At 40.3% G+C, this 23,764-nt stretch overlaps 1 protein-coding gene across 1 annotated transcript in view; it reads right to left on the bottom strand.

Moving 5' to 3' along the window:
* Positions 1-4,713: 4,713 nt before the first annotated feature.
* LOC109931870 (sodium/hydrogen exchanger 3-like) overlaps positions 4,714-23,764 on the bottom strand; it is a 136,746-nt gene continuing 117,695 nt past the window's right edge. Inside the window, exons 15-17 of the mRNA XM_048614942.1 lie at positions 23,541-23,606; positions 16,347-16,439; positions 4,714-8,364 (exon numbers count right to left, since the gene is read on the bottom strand). Of these exons, the coding sequence (XP_048470899.1) occupies positions 7,781-8,364; positions 16,347-16,439; positions 23,541-23,606 (743 nt within the window). The 3' untranslated portion in view covers positions 4,714-7,780. The remainder of the gene's footprint in view (positions 8,365-16,346; positions 16,440-23,540; positions 23,607-23,764) is intronic.

Below are 23,764 nucleotides of genomic sequence, written 5' to 3'. Positions count from 1 at the left end.
TCTTTGGTGATAAAGTGCATACCTTCACAACTAGATGCTTTGCTGAAGTTTATAGGTTAAGCAAGGTTCTGATACATGACAAATGGGACACCGTTCGTGGCTGCCTGGCTAATCAATATTGTAATTCTGCCCTTTGACTAGCTCATGAGAATGCTTTAAATACCTGTCCTGATAACCAGAAGAGGTGAGATAATATTCAACAATTTATTTGTTTAAAAATCACTGCCTGATGGGTTTGCCTCTGGCTAGATTTGCTCCATAGCCAATCCACAAAGTGAAGCATATTGCAGATAATGTTTCTCTTACAAATAGAGTTGGCCAGCAAAGCCACAGAGTTTTTATTCCCCACTGTAAAAGACCCCATGCCCATATCTTTCAGCCTCCAAGTGGGCACTCTGGATAACATGCATCCCAATGCATTAAGAGCATGGGTGTCACGTCGCCCTGGAGAGGTGGGATATGCCTTGCAGAGATGGCAGATGTCATTGGAATCCTATGGGGATGGCTTTTACTCTGGTCATTATTATAACAGAGCCATGGCAGTACCCAGGGCTGACAAAGGTAGGAATTGTTGGGATTCATAGCAAGACAGCCCTTCACCTCAGGGATGTGATCCTCATAACTATAAACTTTCTAGTAAACAGTGTAAAGTTACAAAGAAGAGGTGACCTTCAGTTAAAGTTAAAAATTCACGTAGAAGATAACCAATAAAACATCATTGCAACAGGCAGGAAAAAATGGGACAAGGAGACGATACACGTATGCCATTGAATAAATTAGTGTTCAGCACAGACAACAGGAAAGCATAAACAACAGTTCAATTTTTAAAAAAAAAGAAGCCTAGAAAGATATGTGGTACCATCACAACTGGGCATGAAAGTAAGATGTTCTTTACAGAATAAATACTGGAACCATCTAACTGGCAAGAATGGCAAAGATCTCAATCACATGAATACCATTAAAAACCAGGAAAAGACAACACTCAGACAGAGAAATGAAACATCTTTACTGATACAAGAATCCTTCATTAAAAATTTAAGATTGTAAGAATAAGGGACAGATGAAAGCAATATCTGGATGCAAAAATGAAATGAAATATCTTTGCTGATAAAAGAATCCTTCTTTAGAGGTTTATCAGTATAGATATTTCATTTTCTTACCCAGATACTCCTTTATTCATTCCTTTGTTCCTTCATTCTCAGAAGAATTTGTTGTTCAATGTTTCAGACTGAAATAATGAGGCAGAGATGAAAGGCAAACATAAAATGTTGACAAAATAAAAACTCAACTTCGCAAAGGAATCTTTGCTGAACAATTAAGGAATGATATAGCATCACATGAAAGTGGGAGGAACCTTTATAAGGGTTGATACCGTCATTTGCAATGCAGGAGGAGTCCCACCAGGGAAGATATCTTACTCATTAGGGGTTTTTAAATAAAAATCTATATCAAATGTTGATGGATATATTTATTCTCAGGTATTCAGATGTTAGCTATTCTTAGATATTCTTGAATAGTAAATAGGGAAATACCGCTTACAAATCAAATGGAATTTTTTGAGGATGTAACTATTATAGTTGGTAAGGGGGAAGTCAATGGATGTGGTTTATTTGGACTTTCTGAAGGCTTTCAGCAAGCTCCCACACAAGAGACTGGCGTGCAAAATTGAATCATAAAGGATTGGAGAAGTGCACTAATATGATGGAGAACTGGTTGGCAGACAGGAAGCAAAAATAGGAATAAATGGGTCTTGTACCGAGTGGCAGGTAGTGACTAGTGGGGTACCACAGGGACTGGTGCTTGGACCCCAGCTATTCACAATATGTACCAATGATTTAGATGAGGGAAATAAATATAATACCTCAAACTTTGCTGAGGACACAAAGAACAGTGAGCTGTGAGAAAGCTTAGAGATGCTTCAGTGTGATTTGGACAAGATGAGTGAGCAGATGAAATACGACATGGATAACTGTGAGGCAATCCAGCTTGGTAGCAAAATCTTTATTATCTTAATAGCAATAGTTTGGGGAAAAGGGAGGTCCAACAAGGCCTGGGTGTCCTTGTACACCAGTTTCTGAAAGTAAGCATGCAGGTGCATTAGGCAGTGAAGAAGGCAAATGCTATGGCGGCCTTTATAGTGGGAGGATTTAAGTCCAAGATCAGGATTTGAGTCCAAGCTACCTGTTTGGCTGCAATATATTTTATTTCACATGTACAAAAGGTGGAGGGTGGAAATTGGAAGACTGTACATTTCTGGGTTGACCCCTTACATCCCTCCAAGAAACAGAATTCACCCAATAGCTACAATTAACAAAATCACAACATGTACCCCTTGAAAAATGTCTTCAGTTACGTACACAGTATGATTATCACTTTCAGCACTGTCACAATGATATAAAATACAGACTACTGATCTTTGAATTTTATTAGCTGACTTAATACCTGGGACTTCCATGGACTGAAACAGTTTTAAAAATAGATAATTCATTAACTTGGCCAGCTTTCATGAAACTGACATGCCGTAGGTCCAAGACAAACTGGGCTGAAATTAACATTTTCCCCAAAAGGAAATGAAACCCAATGGAGGCATGGAAATTTCCTCATCTCTGATTTGATTTTCTACTGACAACCTTCAGTTGTTAGAGATGACCATCAACCAAGCCAGAGAAACAAATCCAGAAATATACAAACGAGCTGCAATTTCAGGGAGCTGCTTTTGAGAAACCAAGATGATATGGAACTAATGTTATAGAACTGAAAACAGATTGAGAAATCTTTCTCTCATTCTCTCAAGAAGCAAAGCACCTGGTTTAGCAGCATTGAAGGGAAGAAAAGCATCAGAAACCAGAGAACACAAAAAACTGCAATATTCACTGCTACTGATGGTCCAGGAAATTAACTAATCAACTATGGTCTCAGGTTAAAAACCTATGCATCAAGGACTTCCAAAGCCATTGTTTCTTGTCTTCTTTTGTACAGGACACTATGTGTATGCGGGTTTGCTTGAGGCCCCAAATGCTTGACTTTGCACCTTTATTACTCTTCCTGGTGTTAGCAGGTTATAAAGGTTGCTTTCTCCAATTCAAGAAAATATGGAGATTGGCTCCGTATTGCTTAGAGTAAAATTTCGTTAACTACATTTTAATTGGAAAAAGAAATAACCCTGTGCTAAAAGAAAAAAACTTTTAAAAATTTTTGTTGAGGTCAATTAACAAGGCTGAAAAGAGGGAGCTGGTTCACCTCTTCTTAGCTGGTCACAACACTGCTAAAATCTTAGAAGGCAGCTAAACTAACCATAGGTGTCCCCTACAATGTATAAGTTGTAAGTCGCATCTGTACTGGTGGATTTCGTATGTTGCCAGCTCTGAATGAGTTGGCTAATTTTAGAGTGTTAGCTCTGGAAGTTGTGTTCTGTGAAAGGCAAACAAACTTCACACATTTATACAAAACAAAAACCGAAAGAACTGCAAACACTGTAAATCAGAAACAAAAACAGAAATTGCTGGAAAAGCTCAGCAGGTCTGGCAGCGTCTGTGGAGAGAAACCAGAGTTAACATTTTGGGTCAAGTGACCCTTCCTCCGATCCAAAACGTTAACTCTGATTTCTCTCCACTGATGCTGCCAGACCTGCTGAGATCTTCCAGCAACTTGTTTTTGTTTCACTTTTATACAAAATGTTTCATATCCTCAGGACAACTCAAAAGACCTTTAGCCATTGAATTATTTTTGAAATTCAATTAATGTATTATATTCATAATGGTATCATTGTATTAGGCAACACCGTATTGCATTATTTTAACATCCAGCAACATGACACAATCACCAATTATATAAAGGACCAGTTAATCTGTTTTGGTATTCTTAGTTGATTGATGAGTGTTGGTCATGAAGACAAAGTGGGGTAAGAGAAAATTTTGGTGAATTCTCCTTTTTTTCTGACGACCAAACATTGAGATCTTCCACATCTGTCTGCACAAGTAAATCAGATCTCAGTTTTATGAATTGTCCTAAATATGGCACCTCCAACATTGCATTTCTCCCTCTGGTTACAGCACTGGAAAGTCCATTTGGATTATGGGTGGAGTGTCTGGAGTGTGTGTGTGTGCGTGTGCGTGTGAGAGAGAGAATGTGTGGGTGAGAGTAAGTGAGAGTGAGTGTATGTAGGTGGAGTGAGAGTGGGAGACAGACAGGATGGGAGAGGGGTGAGGTGGATGAAGAGAGGGGTGAGGGGGAGAGGGTGAGAGGGGGAAAGAAAGATTTATCTAAAGATGTGAATAGCGAGCAGCAGTAGCCTCACATTAGATGACCAATTATCAAACCTGAAGGAGTCAGAGTATCCCTGCATGATCGATAGATCACATAAATCTGGTTAGTAATCTCCGCCATTTTTAAAGAAAACAGAGAAACAAAAATGGTGGTCTGAATTTCAAAATGTTTGGTTTGCCCCTGTTTTAATAACATGTACAAAAGGGATAAAGAACCTCTACATCAGTGAGCTATCTATGAAACAGATTAGATAAAAAGTTACAGTATTAAGTAGCTTGACACACACAAGGTTATTTTACATTCCTGAGAAAACACTTGCAGTTTTATTAGATTAAAAGATCCACTAGTTCCTTTCAAAAATTTTAAAATATATTTTTACTCTCAACATCAGCTAGTAAAACTTTAGACACAATGCAGTATTAATCAACAAGTATAAAACAACTGGAAGCAGAACTGGAAGATACATCAACATACAGTTCACACTATTATATTGCAATTTGCTAATGTTAGATTTGGATCATAGATAACACTTGTTTGGATATCACAAAGATAGGGGTAAGAGCCAAAACAAAGTAACCCTGCAGAACAATCATTAAAGACAATAGTTATCATTGCACCTGAATAAATAGAATCTAAAACTCATCCTGTCAAATCTTGTCATTTACAGCATTAACCAACAACACATTTTGCTATTTCATTTTTCCACAAAGGGAGAGAAGGATGAAATTTATGCACATTAGAAAAAGAGAGCAACCTGCAAAAGAACAACCAGCATTCAAGTCAATCAGGCTGAACTAGGTAATGTCACATTCACAAGCTCCTTCACATGTAATGACCATCATTCAAAGTTTAAAAAAAATCCAGCCCAATATAATGTGTTTTGACATAGATAGAAGTGAAATGATTTCTGCCACATAGAACATTTACTAAAAAAAAATCTTGAAAACTATGACATGCAGCTGAACTCAATGTGAATAATTTACACAGTTGGAACGGAGTTATTTCCTGCATAACAGATATCTGACTTCAAGTGAGCAGGAAGATGGGAAGAGAGGAGATGGGACTATAGGAGACAGCTGTTACCTCAGGGAACCTCTAGATGCTTCTTATAGTTGGCTTTTTGAGTAGCTCTGTTGGAAACCAAGAACCAACCCTATCATTGTAGATGACATTTCATAAGACACAAGATAATGAGGTGGGCAATTTCACAACTGGAATCTTATTGTCACAAGACAAGCAAACAGAAAATCTTAGGTTAGTAATCTGCTGCACTGTGATGCTTACATTTTCACTCCATGGGCCTAGTATTTAAGTCTATGTTTAAGAGAAACAGAGGATCAAAAATCATTTGTTTTTTGATAAAATGGAAATCTGCAACCGTGCAGCTTATAACACCCAAATGAACATCTTTGACTGGAAGAGTGGAGGAATTGGTTGAAAAGAAACTGGAAATTTGAATCTTCAGAACATTCACTGATTTTTGCCTCTTCTATTGGCACTGAAATCAAAGCTGGTGTGTATCCTACCAATATGTACATGATGTTATTGACATAAAAACATTGGTAGCTTTCACTGCCAAGTTCCAAGTGTGCTCAATCTCCAATACTTTGCTGTACTGATTGGGGCCTCACTTCAAAAAAATACAGTTGTTTCACCATAAGTGAAATGTGAGAGAGTCACAGTTGTATCTCTTGGACTGAAAGTAATTAAGGAAAGATCTAACACAATCTTTCAAAGAAACAATTGCAGCTGACCTTTGTTGGTTAGATGTTTTGTTCACTGAACAGTCGATTAGAATAGCTGATCACTGTTACAAATTCCAGTATCGAAACGGACTAATATTGAAACTTTACAACATTAGTTCTTTTTTTTAATTATAGACATTGCTAGCTAGGCCAATTAATTGCATGGAAGGCAGATAAGAGACAGCCACATTGTCGTGGGTCTGGAGTTACACAAGTAAGGATGGCAGATTTCCTTCCCTAAAGGGGCATTATTGAACCAGATGACTTAAAAAAAACTAACAGTGACTACATGGCTACCACTGGGTCAGCCCTTTAGTCCAGATTATATTGGATCAAAATTTCACTATCTGCCATGGTGAGATTCAAACCCATGTCTTCAGAGTATTATCCTGTATTCTGGGTAACTAGTGTCATGACAATACCACAATGCCTCTGGCTCCCCCTTGTCGTTAACTGCATTAACTGAAGTTAAATAAATGCAGCTGCTTGGCATTGATTGGATGTTTATTTGTATATATAAAGAGACAATTGATGACATGATATGACCAACAGAAAAAAGTTGCAGATCTGCAGAACATTCCCTCCTGCATTAAAAAAACCAGTTTAAGAGACAATCTTACCTAGACAAACCACATCAAATCCTAATAACATTAACAGTCTCTTAACTAAAGTTGCACCATTTTGACTTCTGCTGCGATTTAAGGTGTAGGTCTTAATATCATTGAATAAAATTTCACATGTTTGCTAAAGCCTTATAACACATATAACACATATCTTTGTCTTGTGTACTTTGGCACCAGAAATGTTAATATTCACTTCATAGAATCCCTACAGTGTTGAAGCAGGCCATTTGGCCCATCGAATCAACACTGACCCTCCAAACAGCATCCCACCCAGAGCCATCCCATCCCTGTAATCCTGCATTTGCCACAGCTAATCCACTTAACTTGCACATCCCTGGAAACCAAGGGCAATTTAGCATGGCCAATCCACCTAGCCTGCACATCTTTGGTCTGTGGGAGGAAACCACAGCACCTAGAGGAAACCCATGCAGATGTGGGGGGAATATGCAAACTCCATACACATGGTCACCCGAAGGTGGAATCAAACCAGGGTCCCCAGCACTGTGAGGTAGCAGTGCGAACCACTGAGCCACCACGCCATCCCAATGCTCAATGCAGGATGTCAGATTTTCAAATATTTGCCCCAAAAAATAATGTTGCCTGCACTTTCATCAGCATTATTTAATCTTTGACCTCCAATTTCCTGGAAGCCCACTGTTCCGTCTACTTTTGCATCTTATTTGTTTTACAGAAACCGATGACAGATGACTTTTGTTTCTTTCTTTTATATTAAAAAAAATTCTAAAGCAAAGCATGAAACCTGAAAAGTTGCAATAAGCCTACAGCACAAAACATCTAAAAATAAATTGGATGAGAAAGAAAAACAGCTGTAAATAAAATTATGATTTCCCAATGGAATTTAACATGGCAGCTTTTCTGTACAGCCATGGTTGTAGTAAAATTTGCTCTTCCATTTTCCACATGTGCTTTACAGAATACAGTAGATATTCACTCTATACCATGTACTTTAGTGGAGTTGTATCAATTTTCTCCTCTACAATCCAGGATTGGCATAACTTGTGATGTTTGTTTTGGTGCCTGTACATGAAATGCAAATTCTGGAGGTGTATGACACAGCCAGAAGATGCTCAGCTCACTAATTAAAAGGCTCTATGCAATTGCTGGTGAAGCAGAGGACTGTTATGCTCAAAACTGGGTTTCTTCTTGTTCCAAAGAATGAGGAGGAATGTGACAAGAGACTGGAAGAGACCCAAGTTTCTGGAGAACTGGATAACGCAAAGGCTTGGGTCGGTGAAAAGATCGCCGATTCTGCACCCGCTTGGCAGCAGCAGAGTGCATCTTACTGTCCTTAATGATCAGTGGCTTCTGCTCTTGTAGTGCAGGGTCTTTTGGACTGTTGTCCTCCGCCTCTTCATTCAGTGTTTCAGCACATTGTACTTTCACATCGAGTGCTTCCCTGTCGAGCTGTTCTTCTTCGTTAAGCTTTGCTTCATCAGTTTTGTCAACTGTTGCTTTCAAAACTACTTCAGTGGAATTCTCTTCTTGTGCCGCTACATGCTCTGAAACAGTGGACACTTGGGGTTCTACATTTTCTAGTGAAGTGTAGCTCTGCATCCAGGTCTTCTGGAGATAAGATGGGAAGATCCTAGAGGGTTTCTCTGAGCTAAGATCTTCCTGGCTTACATGGTCGTCTTTCCTGGAAATTAGTTTCTCATCCAACACAGAAGGGCTAGGCAATGGAGGAGGACTTGGGATTGATTTAGAGTTACCTATGTAATTAAAAAAATGTGTCAGTGTATAAGCACAAGATATGGCATATACCTGTTCAACACTTAAAAATCATATTATTCTATTCAAAAAATTATCAGCTCATTCCTAGACATGACAATACATTAATGAGGAACTACCTCAGCAACATCAAAAATGGTTACATTGAGAGATTTTTTTTTACTGTCTAGCTCTATAAGAACGTTTAATAAAAACAAAATATCTGAAGATACATTCTGTATTATTCATTTGAATCTGAAACTAACAGCTATTAATGCCTGATGATATTCTATTTTTCCTCAAGAACTGGTAAATAATAAATCGACTCAAAAGCTTTCAAATTTATTTGCTATCAGGTTATAGTCTGAGAGAAAAGCTTTTAACTCGAGACTCAAATTCCTTGCATTGCTAAAAAAAAATCTGTAAAACATTCTCAAGCTGGAATTACATTAAACATGATAAGACAGCATCCTGAACTCGAAATCCAGTGCACACCTTCTAAAATTATTGCTTTTGTTTTACAGAAACATTAAATTGATGGAGCAAAGACACCTAAAGTAATCTTCTAGTGAAGTAAAAGTTACCATAGTCCCAGAGGACCACAGGCTCTCTCTCATTCGAGAGAGAGAGAGAGAGTGCAAGAAAGTGCGAGAGAGAGAGACAACTGGTGATCAGTTGAACCTAAGGGTCACAACACCTCAGGCAAGGCATGAGACAGAGTCTGCACAGTGACCTTACACAATACAAGAATGGAACCCATGCTGTCAGCATCGCTCCAAATTGCAAACTAGTTTTGGAACCAACTGAGCTAACTGACAAGCAGCAACAAAAGAAAAAAACTTTGCTCTGAGCTTTTAATTCACTTTGGTCAAAAGGGCTTGTTCTCAATGCTCACTGAGATCAGGTTAAAGAATCAGCAAAGTATAGCACCTTCAGGTGTAGGAATATGTAACAACTGTAGCACTAAATCAAATTTAACAAAACATGTATAAAATGCAAATAACAGGAGTTTCATAATGTGTGTTTGGTTAGGTATTGAAACATTTTTGATCATCGTTTTATTTAGTTCTGGGACCTTTGACTGCATCATTGTTCTGTGACCTTTCTCCTTATCAGCAATGTTCAGTTCAAACCAGGGATAGATAATAAGAAAGACACCAAAAAGAAGGAAAACTGTTAATTAGTAAGAACTGAATGACAACGCAAGAGCAACAGAGTAAACAAAATCAGTTGATAAGAATTTCAGTGTATGGAAACAAGAGTTAATGAACAGGCAATTCAATCTGCAACGTTCAACAATAGAGCACAGAAATTCAAGATAGCAGAGTTAGTGATGTCGGAACTAAGAAAGATGAAATTCCCACAATGCAAAGAATGTGGATGGATATCAAACTCCTCTGTAAGCAGCCTAAGTTTCAATATCTTCATAGCCTGTCCACTTAAGATAAAAGCCAAAGGAGTCAAATGACTTATTTGTTCTATTGAACCTTATGAAGTTGTGCTGGTTGACCTTCAATATTCCAATATTTAAACCTGGTGTATGAGAATTGAAGTTAGTTCATGAATATCAGTGCTAGGCAAAAGATGAGTTTTCAAGCCAATTTCAGGTAGGTTGTGTCATTATTGCACATTTCACCATCAGACATTGCAAGGACCAAATGCAGAGTACAACTGCCTCAAATCCATCTTAATAATTTGACCATCACTCCAATCATTAACACCATTGCAACACTTTTATTCCTTAAAGTTATCTCTCTTACTTCTACAATAGAGATCTGCACTTCATGTCTAAATTGCATATAAATATTGTTCTGACTTCAACAGGCACTGAACTAAGACTGCCTGAACACAGTTCCTAAAAAGGGTCACTGGACCCAAAATGTTAACTTGGCTTTCTCTCTACCAGATGCTACCAGACCTGCTGAGTTTTTCCAGCAACTTCTGTTTTTGTTCCTAAAATGGGATTAGTGTCAGAAAGGGAACAGATCTTTGCTTGACTATCATGAACAGGATTCAACTCAATGCTCTGACTCAGCACCACATTAAAGGAATATCTGTGATGTGTTGTTGTTTAACAAGAGAAGGAGAAAGTGAAAAAATTTGCAAATTATAGTCCAGCATAAACATTTGCAAGATGTCCTTTGTATCCTATTAATCGCTGCCTAGATTAATTTGAAATCTACTCAAACACAACCACAAACTGTTGACAGAAAATCTGAAAGAGAAGGAGAAATGGGAAAGGTGCAAGAGGAAATATAGCATGTTATATTTAAACACAGGTGGCAAACTGAAGAGACATTGCATTTGAGAACCTGTTCAGTTGCTTCTGGAGTGATGGCAACAATAGAGTGATTGATGAGAATTACTGAAAATAAATGATTTAAGATTTGAGTACCATCAGCACAAATACACCTTTGACTTAAAATTGTTTTTTCCTAATGCTGCTACCCTTTTACATTATAAAAAGGTTTTACTGCTATCTGAATGATAAATACCTGATGGAAGATATATATATATATATATATACTTTTAGAACAATCACCAACAATATTTCTACCACTTTTATTCCATTCTTCAGAATATTAAACAATGGTCAAATCGCCCTATTATTCACTTCTCTGATAAAAAGAATATTACTTTTTCCACTATTTCTTCACAGGTTTATTTCACCAAGACAGTCTGCATCTGAGTAAACATATCCCTGTCACTTCAACATACTACTTATAATGAGAAAGCCAGCCCTACACACAATAATTTTTATGGTCACATTGATATATTTATTCACTTACATCTCCAAGGACACAATGGGCCAAAGGGCCTTTCCTGTACTGTATGCTTGTATTAACTCTATAATTCTATGAAATCCACTTTCATATTCTATACTTCTCACTATGAAACCCATTAGTTTGTCCACAGACACTGCTACTACAAAAGTCTTGACAAATTGAACCTCAAGTTTTTCCTGCCTGTCAAAATCATCCAGCCTTCCTGCAAGGCTCTATTTTAAAATCAAAGCATAGCACCTCATATCTACTGACAGTGAATTGCACATCCCTTTTTAAACACATCCCAGTACTTTATTAATAACCTCTTGCAGTTTCCAGCAAACTCAGAATTATTTAGTCATTTGGTAGCACTGAACTTGAGTATTCCTGAAAAGAGACACATTTTGTTGAAGCTTTTCATCTTGCAATTCACAAAGAATAACAAAGTAAAGGGAAAGGAGTTAACATTTTGGGTCCAGGGATCCTTCCTCAGAACCAGGTCACTGGACCAAAAATATTAACTCTGACTTCTTTTCACAGATGCTGCGAGGCCTGCTGAGCTTTCCAGCAACTTCGGTTTTCATTTCGGATTTACAGAATCTGCAGTTCTTTCAGTTTTTAAAGGGAAAAGGGTATTTATAATGCATACAAAGAGAATGCTGATTGGTTGGCAAGTGGACTGTGATTGGTGGATGCATTGCCATGGAGAAAGCACAAGTTCGAGTATAATTTATGGTTAATTGCCAAGTTTCAATTAAGTTTTGAACCAGGTAGGTTAACTCTGACTGGACATGTCATTGATGTAAGAAATGAACCAAAAAATGTTTGTCACCTATTTTCTGGAGTTGAAATTGGCAGAGTATATGTACATGTTCGTTATGCCTGCAAAGAAACAGGAAAATTTACCAACATATGTAGCTTCCAGTTACACTAGTGCACCATTCTGTAAGTCTGACTGACAATCCACTTGAGATTGTCAATGTATTTCATCACACACTCAGAATTATGTTGCCAAAATACAGAATCACAACTAATTTTGGAAACCGTGTTGGATTTAAAGTTTTGGCAAAGATCTGTAGCTCAGTTTGTGGATGAGGTTGTTGACTTGCTCGCCGAGCTGGCTTGTTCTCGTTCAGACATTTCGTCATCATGTTAGGTGACATCATCGGTGGAGCCTCCTATGAAGTGATATTATTCTACTCCGCTTGGACCATAACGGACCAGACTGTATAAATTCCAAGGGCAACTAGGGATGGGCAAGAAATGCTGGCCAGCCAGCGACACCCACATCCCACAAATGAATTTTAAAAAATGGCTACCCTGGTTGGATGACTTGTCACTGTAATATCACAAGTAGCCCTCAGGGTCTCATTTTGGTCCTGCAAAACAACCAGCCTACCTCAGATTATCCCAGAAGGATAAAGTATCACAACCATTTAAGCAAAAGTCAAGCTAGCTGTTTTATGTTGTTGCGATAGAGGAGAAACACAAGGTGGGTCAGCTCCTAGCAGGATGCTGCTGTTAAAACAAGGAGATGTCCTGACTATCACATAAATGTGTATTGTGATAATTCAATTTTAATGTGTGATGCCAGGTTTGTAGGTTGTTCATCCTGAAAGCATATCCTTTTAGCTTCACTCCGATGAAGGGTCACTGGACCAGAAATGTTGACTCTGCTTTCTCACTACAGGTGCTGCCAGGCCTGCTGAGTTTTTCCAGCAATTTCTGCTTTATTTAATCCCTTTGGCTGTTTACAACAGACAATGTACTGACCATACCCTAACAAGTCCATGTTTGGAAAAGTTTAAAGTGACCAACGCTAGATGCGATTCTGTGATTAGGCAATATTTGCTAAATAATCCTCAACTTCTTACAATTATGCTAATAACTAATACAGGGTTGTCAGTCAAGCTCACGCTGTAGTGCATAGCATGTAGTGGAAGGTACATTTACTAATACACAGGCCCCTTTGCTTTGCAGACAGAAAGAATAAGGACACAAGTTGTTCTTGTTTCAACTCAACAAATCAGGTGACTGCGATTGTATGGTTCAGGTCTTGGGTAGGACAATGTCTTGACCAATCAGACTCAATCTGTCTAGTTTCAAATGTAAACAAAGCATGGCAGTAAACTGTCAATCATCACCTAACTGGTGCATTCTCCATGACAATGCTTCCAATTGGGGTCTTCTCAAGCTGCATAAGTCTTCTTTTCCCTTTAGATTTGTTGTTTTTTCATGGATTGTCCTAATAAGATGAAAACCGTTGACAAAATGTTTTTTTTTCATCAATATTCAATTATTTACCAAGTGTCCTATTTTTAGTGGTATCTGCAACATTGAACATCATTCCCTCCAGCTCTTATCCAAACCACTGAACAAAAGCAGTGAAGAGAAATAATTCCAGGACACAGAAACCTCATTCACCTCTGCCCATTTCACACAACTTTGAAAATGTTGAAGATTGTTTCTTCCATTCTCACCATTTTTACTCCAAGCACGCTACCACTTCTCTAATTCTAAATCAATCAAGCACTTTCAATTGTCTTCTGCAAACATACCATTTCTGAATGACCACATGCACCACATTTATTGTATTTCATCCAGTCACCTCCTGAGTGAACATAATCAGGTTCATCAAACACAATCTTCCTTTCCAAAAAAACAGAATTGGCTATTTCTAACTGTTTCCTGTTCTGGGTGTTTGGTAAATTTGCCTTCAACTACACGCTTTACTCAAACATGAATACTAGTATGTCTAAAAATTCAATGGTTGATGCAGACCAAGTTTTTAGATAGCTTTACAGATAACAGGCTGTACTTAGCAAAGGTGGATAATGTAATTACACTGATGATTCAGACAATGGGTGCTCCTCAGAGGTATCTGCTGACAAAAGTGAATCAATGGATCTGTCACGGTGCTGAAAAAATGTAGGTTGCCTGAAGTTGTTAGGACTCCCTGGAATCTGTAAACGTGCCCTTTGGGATAGAATTACAGTGTCTTCATTGGACATCCATGGTGGAATCCATCGAAAATCCAGCAGATCCACCTTAGTGAAAAAACTCAGGTTATCGATTCCTGCAGAAATTATTTAGTATTGTAAAATAAGAATTAGCATCTCTGAATAATTCAAAGAAAGCTAAGTGCGTGAGAGGATTCAGTCTAAACATCATCCAGTCAATGACAAACAGTGTAATGTTAGATTGCAAGAGAGGACATAATACACTCAATAATTAATAAAGACTATAATGCACCCCATCTGTACAGAAACCATCACTAGGAAGTTAGGTTAAGGAAATAGTGTTCAAAAACCATAATTTCTGGATGCAACTTTTAACTGAATCAACAGGACAACTGCTGAAACCTCTTTCAATTGTACATTTATGGAAAGGCAATGTCTGGCTGCTCAAGGTAGAGTAGAAACATACAACTCCTACTATATCACAGGAGACTTTGAAAATATGTTGTACTCGCACCAGAAAGGACATTAATCTTGACCTCTGACCTGTATGGATGCTGCCTGATCTGCTGAGGAATTGCAGCATTTTCTGTAATGTTAAGTTTTTCGATTTTATTAACTAACGGTAAGTATTGGTATGCTGTGTGGCCCTGGGAAATATCACATCCTGAACTGGTGCTGTACTAAACCAACATCTTCTTTTCAATGCAAACATTACTTACAGGACAGGGATATACACCTGCTTTCTCCTCACCTAACTATATACTGAGGAGTCAAACAGTGCACTGGTAGTTCAGATCAGAGGGCTTTGAATCATAGAATGACTATAGCACGGAAGGAAGGATATTCAGTCCTTTGAATTGAATTCATAGAATCCTTACAGTGTGGGAACAGGCCATTTAGCCCAACAAGCCCACACCACCCCTCCAAAGAGCATCCCACCCTGACCCATTCCCCTACCCCTACAATTTCCCATGTCTGACCCACCTAACCTAAATATCCCTGGGCACTATGGGCAATTTAGCATGGCCAATCCACCTACCCTGCACATCTTTGGACTGTGGAAGGAAACTGGAGCACCCGGAGGAAGCTCCACACAGATAGTCGCCTGAGGGTGGAATTGGACCCAGTTCCCTAGCGTTGTGAGGCAGCATTGCTAACCACTGAGCCACCGTGCCGCCCCGTGCCAGCTCTCTGCAAAATAAATCAGGCTGGTCTCATCTCCCATCCCTCTTTTCCCATAGTGCTGCAAATTTTCCCTTCAAATATTTATCAAATTTCCTTTTTGAAAACACAACTGAATTTATTTCCACCACCCTCTCATGGACCATTTTCAAGTTTACTAAACTTGTGCAGATGGTTTCTCCTCATCTCAGCTTTGTTTCTTTTGCCAATCAACTGTAACACATGCTTGGTGGCTCTACAGCTTTCTATCAATAGGCAGCATGGTGGCTCAGTGGTTAGCATTGCTGCCTCACAGTGCCAGGGACCCAGGTTCAACTCCAGCCTCAGGCCACTGTCTGTGTGGAGATTGCACATTCTCCCTGTGTCTATGTGAGTTTTCTCCTGCAGTCTACTGATGTGCAGGTTAGGTGGATTGAGTATGCTAAATTGACCGTAGCATCCAGGCATGTGCTGGTTAGGTGGATTGGCCATGGAAAATGCAGGATTGGGGTGGGTCTGGGAGGGATACTCTTCAGAGGGGCAGTGTGGATTTGATGGCCTGAATGGCCCACTTCCAAACTGTAGGGGATTCTATTCTATGAAACAGTTTCTCTCTACTTTTTATATAGTTTTAAACACCTTTGTAATACAATGAGGAGATTATTTTGTAGAGGTTCATCATGCTTTTGTAATCTAGCCTCTGTTTATAAATGTAGGATCCCGTATTTTTTTGTGTTAAAGTACTTTCTTAATCTACCATCTTCAATTTTTTTTTGTCACTCAGGTCTTTCTCTTCCAACTCAGTGCGGACGAAAGGTTCAGTCCAGGTTCGTAAACAACCAAAAGGAAAGCGGTTTTCGCTTTAGTTATGGTCTAATATTTTGGCAACCATCACAAACATAGTATAAATGTAAGGAACATTGTGTTGATACAATATGGGTGTGCATCAACACAAAAAGTATCACAACTTTAACAAGTGTATTAAGGGGATGTTTGCATAAACTGAACTTTCCAAATCCAACTTTTTGACTCCAGTACGTTATAAATATAGGAAACCTCCCAAGAAGCATTTACCATTGAACAGTCAGGATGCATTACCTGTATTTGTTTCATCCAGTTCATTGTTTGCAGGGGTAATTAGGAAAGTAATTCCTCCATCTGATGTATCATAGTGGTCTTCTACATCAGAGTCTGGAAGGAATAAGTAGGAAACCAGCTCTTAAATACAACAACAAATCAAGACAAGCATAGATAGCATTACAATTACTCTATAAGTAATGCCCCACATTTGATCCCAAGATACAGATAAAAAAAAAATCTTAAGTGAAATATGATGATTCAATCCAGCTAGGACAGCAGAACATGGTACCAAACAATTAAATAGAAAGAAAACATTATGTTCTTCCTTTCAATGACTAACACAGTTAGAAAGGCTGAATGGGAGCAGGATATTCCAGTGCCCTGATAGGAATGTCCTTCATAACTTGGGGGCATTGGGATTTACACATCATGAGTTGAATGAGTATGAGTAGATACCTCTATGGTGATCTGCTGGAGAACAGAAGAATGTGCTTTCGTTTCATTAGCAGTTCTGGAATTTTACTTTGTTTTCAGGCAACCAGGGTGTCAGCCAACTTTCTACTTCTTACCCAGAGCTCAGTGGCCAATCTAGTGCCCTACAATCATGCCAACTGAGTAAAGAACAGGAGTATAGGACATTCTTTGCCTGTAGGTTTCAGCACTCAATCCAAATCAAGGAAGCACGAAGTTTCCTTTCAATGTAAAGGAATCTTCCAGTAGAGTGGAGCTTAACCTTGGTTTGTAACCTGTTACCACATGAGAAGCTCCAGTTCTAAGTTCTAGCGAAGGTCATACACTTCTCTGGGAAGGAAGGCAAACATTAAAATGGAACTTGGAAGCTTGTTGTTGCAGCATGTAAGTTTTAGAATACTGATGGACAAAGACGAGAGTGGTCCTAAAGGAAGAGTGCTGAATTGGGGGAAGGCCAACTATAGCAAAATTCGGCAGGAGCTGGGGAATGTGGATTGGGAGCAGCTGTTTGAGGGTAAATCCACACTTGATATGTGGGAGGCTTTTAAAGAGAGGTTGATTAGAGTGCAGGACAGACATGTCCCTGTGAAAATGAGGGATAGAAAGGGCAAGATTAGGGAACCATGGATGACTGGTGAAATTGTGAGACTAACAAAGAGGAAAAAGGAAGCATACATAAGGTCTAGGCGACTGAAAACAGACGAAGCTTTGGAAGAATATCAGGAAAGTAGGACCAATCTGAAACGAGGAATTATGAGGGCTAAAAGGCGTCATGAAATATCTTTAGCAAACAGGGTTAAGGAAAATCCCAAAGCCTTTTATTCATACATAAGGAGCAAGAGGGTAACTAGAGAAAGGGTTGGCCCACTCAAGGACAAAGGAGGGAAGTTATGCGAGGAGTCAGAGAAAATGAGTGAGATTCTTAATGAGTACTTTGTATCAGTATTCATTGAGGAGAGGGACATGACGGATGTTGAGGTTAGGGATAGATGTTTGATTACTCTAGGTCAAGTCAGCATAAGGAGGGGGGGAAGTGTTGGGTATTCTAAAAGGCATTAGGGTGGACAAGTCCCCAGATCCAGATGGGATCTATCCCAGGTTACTGAGGGAAGCAAAAGAGGAAATAGCTGGGGCCTTGCCAGATATCTTTGCAGCATCTTTGAGCACGGGTGAGGTCCCGGAGGACTGGAGAATTGCTAATGTTGTCCCCTTGTTTAAGAAGGGTAGCAAGGATAATCCAGGTAATTACAGACCGGTGAGCCTGACGTCAGTGGTGGGGAAGCTGCTAGAGAAGATACTGAGGGATAGGATCTATTTACATTTGGAAGAAAATGGGCTTATTAGTGACAGGCAGCATGGTTTTGTGCAGGGAAGGTCATGTCTTACCAACTTGATAGAATTTTTTGAGGAAGTGACAAAGTTGATAGATGAGGGAAGGGCTGTAGATGTCATATACATGGACTTCAGTAAGGCGTTTGATAAGGTTCCCCATGGTAGGCTGATGGAGAAAGTGAAGTCGCATGGGTCCAGGGTGTACTAGCTAGATGGATAGAGAACTGGCTGTGCAACAGGAGACAGAGAGTTGTAGTGGAAGGGAGTTTCTCAGCATGGAGAACTGTGACCAGTGGTGTTTCACAGGGATCCATGTTAGGACCACTGTTGTTTGTAGGGGACTCAATTACTAGGGGTCACAATTTCATAAATGATCTGGAGGAAGGTATAGATGATCTGATTAGCAAGTTTGCAGATGACACTAAGATTGGTGGAGTAGCAGATAGTGAAGGGGACTGTTGGAGAATGCAGCAGAACATAGATTGATTGAGTGTTGGGCGGAGAAATGGCAGATGGAGTTCAATCCAGGCAAATGAGAGGTGATGCATTTTGGAAGATCCAATTCAAGAGTGAACTATGTGGTAAATGGAAAAGCCCTGGGGAAAATTGATGCACAGAGAGATCTGTGTGTTCAGGTCCATTGTACCCTGAAGGTGGCAACGCACGTCGATAGAGTGGTCAAGAAGGCATACGGCATGCATTCATTCATCGGACGGGATATTGAGTACAAGAGTTGGCAGGTCATGTTACAGTTGTATAGGACTTTGGTTCGACCACATTTGGAATACTGCGTACAGTTCTGGTCACCACGTTACCAAAAGGATGTGGATGCTTTGGAGAGGGTGCAGAGAAAGTTCACCAGGATGTTGCCTGGTATGGAGGGTGCTAGCTATGAAGAGAGGTTGAGTAGATTAGGATTATTTACATTAGAAAGATGGAGGTTGAGGGGGGACCTGATTGATATCTACAAAATCATGAGAGGTATAGACAGGGTGGATAGCAGGAAGCTTTTTCCCAGAGTGGGGGACTCAATTACTAGGGGTCACAATTTCAAGGTGAGAGGGGAAAAGTTTAAGGGAGATATGCGTGGAAAGTTCTTTACGCAGAGGGTAGTGGGTGCCTGGAATACGTTGCCAGCTGAGGTGGTAGAGGCAGGCATGATAGCGTCATTTAAGATGTATCTAGACAGATACATGAATGGGCAGGGAGCAGAGGGACACAGATCCTTGGAAAATAGGCGACAGGTTTAGATAGAGGATCTGGATCGGTGCAGGCTTGGAGGGCTGAAGGGCCTGTTCCTGCGCTGTAATTTTCTTTGTTCTTTGTTCAGCACATGTCCAATATATTACTGAGCTCCTCTCACCATAAACACACTCTAATAATGATATCTGTGTGATATAAGGTTAAAATAAGAGAAAGAACTTGTATTCATATAGCACCTTTCATAACCTCAGGACATTATAAAATGATCCATAGCCAATGAAGCACTGATGTAATGCAGAAATCACAGAGGCCAATGAACACACAGCAAGATCCTAGATGCAGCAATATGATAATGACCAGATAATCTGCTTTAACGAATTTGGTTGATGAACATAGGACACTGGGGAACTCTCATGCTCAATTACATCCACCATAGGGGCCAACATGGCCTTGGATTAATGCTTCCTCTGAAACTTGGCAGCTATCTCAATACTCCATGTGTCTGCAGCTGAGAGTTTGTGCTCATTTCTCTGGAATGGGACTGGAATCCATGAACTCCAGGCTAAAAAAGCACTGAGCCAAGACAGATATAGGAGGTCAGGAACTGGGTTCATTAGTGCCCATATTTTGCAAATTATGAGTGTCTTTACAGCTCCAAAATGTTATCTGGAGAATACATTTGTAAGGTAAATCCTGCCAGGTACCACATTGGTGCATCAGTGTGCCATTTTGAAACTCAACATGTCAACCAATATTCTGAATTTTACACACCAGACCAACTATTGGAAAGATTCCTTAAAACAAAGGCATCATCCAATACCAAGGTGTTGAAAAATATGTTGCACTTGCATCAAAAAGGACATTGATCTTGTTTTCTTATCTCTGTAGATGCTGCCTGACCTTCTGAGGAATTCAGAATTTCCTGTAATGTTAAGTTTTGGTTTTATGAACTAGCAGTAAGCTGTTGATACAAGTCTACACATTTCTGTTATTTTATATGTTTGCTTGAGCTAGCACCTGTTTACAGCAAGTTGTGATTTCAAGATTCTGCGCTAATCAATTGCTCCAAGATATGGGCATACTAATGGGTATCCACTTTGAATACAGCGTTACTTTGAGAATAAACAGACAAGGCAGAGCACAGCTGGCTGCTGGAAGTGGGAGGAGAAGGAGAAGCTGAAGGGCTTTCAGCATGAAACACAGGGTGTTCAGGCTGCATTGTTTCTTGCTGAGGGTCAAGCAGTGAAAATGCATGTATGAGATGTCTGCATTCCACAATGGACATAGTCATTGAAATCTGCCCCCTGGTTTTACTGTAACCTCAAAGTGGACTTGACTATTTAACAACATTTATGAACAGGATTGTGATGATGAATTTATATCTGCATCTGAATTCCTCCAGGATGGACTGTAGATATCAGCTATCCAACATTGAATGAGGGAGGTCATTGGGATGCATTGACAGCCAACTACATCTCATTCTCTCTTGCCAGAGTTCAATGCTTGACATTCTGACAGTAATCATTAAACCTTTAATCTGTGGCAGCCCACGGCGTCAGCTGTAAATGAGACACCATGACAAACCAAAAGGTGACTACTGTGTGATCCTCTGCTCATTACATCACTGATATCCCTGCATACATGAAGCATGCTAAGCCATGTTTCCACTTGGAATGCAATGCAGTAGACCTTTGTCGTGCTTCAGAATCAATGCTTCTGCTGCCCACACCGCTCTGCTGGAGCCTTACAGCACTTGACACGGCAAGCATTAAACCTGGTGGCTACACAGTGTCACCGTGATGAAAGGACAGCACTTGATATCAGCTACATAGAGAGCAGCCAAGGAGCAGGGCAAGGAGCAGGGGAAAGAATGGAGAAGATAACATCAGCAGTAATATTCTACCTGGGTCATCCATGAAGAATTCATCTGGCTGTCATACTAGTACCACAATTCCCCGTTTAGCAAAAGTTCCACTCCTCACTTTCCACCTGTCGTTGAATATCACAGCATCTGCTTGTCCCATAAAAGATTACAGCTACCACTAAAATCGACATTCCAAACCAAATTCATGCCACATTGCAAACGAATATCATTGGTCATACTTATTCCTTTCCTTAATGCTCATCTTGCATGAGTCCTTGCTTAACCTTGTGTTCCTATGCAGTAGGACCTGCAGTATGTCTGAGGAAAGCTGCTAATTTTCAGGGGAGGACACTGCAGATGGGCTTGCAGGATGATTTCGGACAGCTCTGGGCCTAGAAGTCTGGACCTCAGACTGTATCATCTCAGTAGAGATATCAGGAATGAGGAATAGCTGGCTGACAGTTAACGATGAATGCACTGGTGAAGTGGCAGAAGTGTCCCCAAGAGAGGAAAGCAAGGTTTTGTTCCACGGAGTCACTGACAAGTCCCTGTGGCAGCACCTCATCAATCCAAGTAATCTGGAAGAAAACACATTGCTGGACTGCTGTGACACCCTGTTAGCTCTTGTACACTGTGATGCACAGTTCACAATGGTAGCAAATGAAGCTTGCATGCCAGCAGTCTGAGCTTTCACAGCAGCTCGCAAACAGCTATAGGGAAGAATGAGCGCCAAGCTCAGCACAAAAATCTCTCTACCAAGTTGGTGCTGGGCTGCTCCTGGGATGACGGAATTGTCTCATGGGCAAAGGTTGAGCCATTTGCAACAATACTGATTGCAGTTTAGAAGTATGAGAGGTGATCTACTGAAACATATAAAGATTATGATTGCCAGGATTGATGCTGAGAGGATGATTCCCCTCATGGGAGAATCAAGAACTCGTGGGCACAGTTTCAAAACTCAGCATCATCTCCCACGTAAGATGGGGGTAAGGTGCAAGTTCTTCTCACAGAGGGTCATTAATGTTGGGAGTCGTCTCTGCCAGCAGTCAGTGGAGATTGGGTTATTAAATACATTCAAGGCTGAGATAGACAGGGGAGTCAAGGGTTTTATATATAGTGACAGGCAAGGAAGTGGAGTTAAGTCTGTGATCCTACTGACTGGCAGAGCAGGCTCAGGGCTGGATGGCCTACTCCTGCTTCTATTTATGTACTTCATACTCCTTGAGATTGATGGTAGGCTTTCTGGCAAGTTTCCCAATGTTGCAAGCATTCTGTTGGAAACACCTATCAGCATTGTTCTGTTAGCTGTCCTTTGGTGGTACTCCTGTGTGTCCCTGGCAGCACAACCAACATATATGACCACCTTCTCTGTGAACTGCCACTCTCGTTGCCCTTGACCCCATCCTGGCTCAAATACATTTGCAACCAATTCACCATCATGTGTCAGCCCTCCCTCCTCTAAGAAAGATCTATCTTCAAAAATGTGCACATTGTCAGCATCTGAAGCAGTGCCTGCCTCTGTGAGGTCAAATTGCACTAAAGCCAAATGCTGAAAGTGCCAGAAATCTGAAATTAAAACCGAAAATGCGGGATACGCTCAACAGATCTGGTAGCACCTGAGAGAGAGAGAGAGAAAGAGAAAAACAGATTTTACACTTCAGGTCAACAATCTTGCATCAGACCTATAAAGTCAGCTTGGATTATCTCAGCTCACGGTGAATCCCAACAGCAGCAATCTTCCCAGCCAATAAAGAGGTTGTTGCTGAGCTCAACATCCTAAGAAAGATGGTGGGTCAGCTCTCCACCTTGCTGGCCCAGTCACAAAGTAGCAATTCAATGGCCTGGTGGCCATGCTGATGCTGACGGAAGAACTTGATAGAAGGCTTAAAAACAAATGTATTCCTGTTTTACTGTTAGGTTGTGGGAGTAGCCATTGTGACTACAGAGCCCCTCTTAGTGCCGTCCCCACCTTTCTCTCCAACTCACCCATGGAAATTCACACAACTGATGGCTACCCCTTGAAACATAGGAGGGAGAAAGCCACTTCGCCACCAGGTGACCAGGATAGTTCCACTCGATTGGTTCTTTTAACTCAATTGTACGCCCACATCCAGTTGGCATGTGGCCAAGCTGTTACCTCCCCACCACTGATAAGATAGTCCCGGCAGCAGCAAAGTGTTGCTGAGTCCTGCTGCTACAGCACCCCTGGATTTTCCCACCTCTATGATTGCCAGCCTGCCTGCCAGGAGTTGATAAAATCATGTCTGTTATCTCAGTCTCTCTCCCCAGCTTGCCAGGCCCACTGAGTTTTCCCAGCATTCTCTGTTTTTATTTGAAATCACCTGATTTCTCATTATTCTCTGCTTGGTTTTCCTCCATTAGCTGGTCAGGTTGCACTTCTTGAGCATCTGAAAGGAGAAAAGAACTAAGGATGGATTATGGTACGGGGAAGCAGAAGGTAAAGCGGTGCTCACAGCACCTGCAGCCTGTAAATCAGAAAGGATTGTACAATAGCAAAGATTTGTGCAAGAGGGTTTGACATGAGGATACCATTATCTTAAACAAT

Source organism: Rhincodon typus, chromosome 2 (assembly GCF_021869965.1).
Source record: "Rhincodon typus isolate 14 chromosome 2, sRhiTyp1.1, whole genome shotgun sequence".
Classification (NCBI taxonomy): domain Eukaryota; kingdom Metazoa; phylum Chordata; class Chondrichthyes; order Orectolobiformes; family Rhincodontidae; genus Rhincodon; species Rhincodon typus.
The sequence above is the reverse complement of the archived record's forward strand: the minus strand, read 5'-3'. Positions and strand labels throughout refer to the sequence as shown.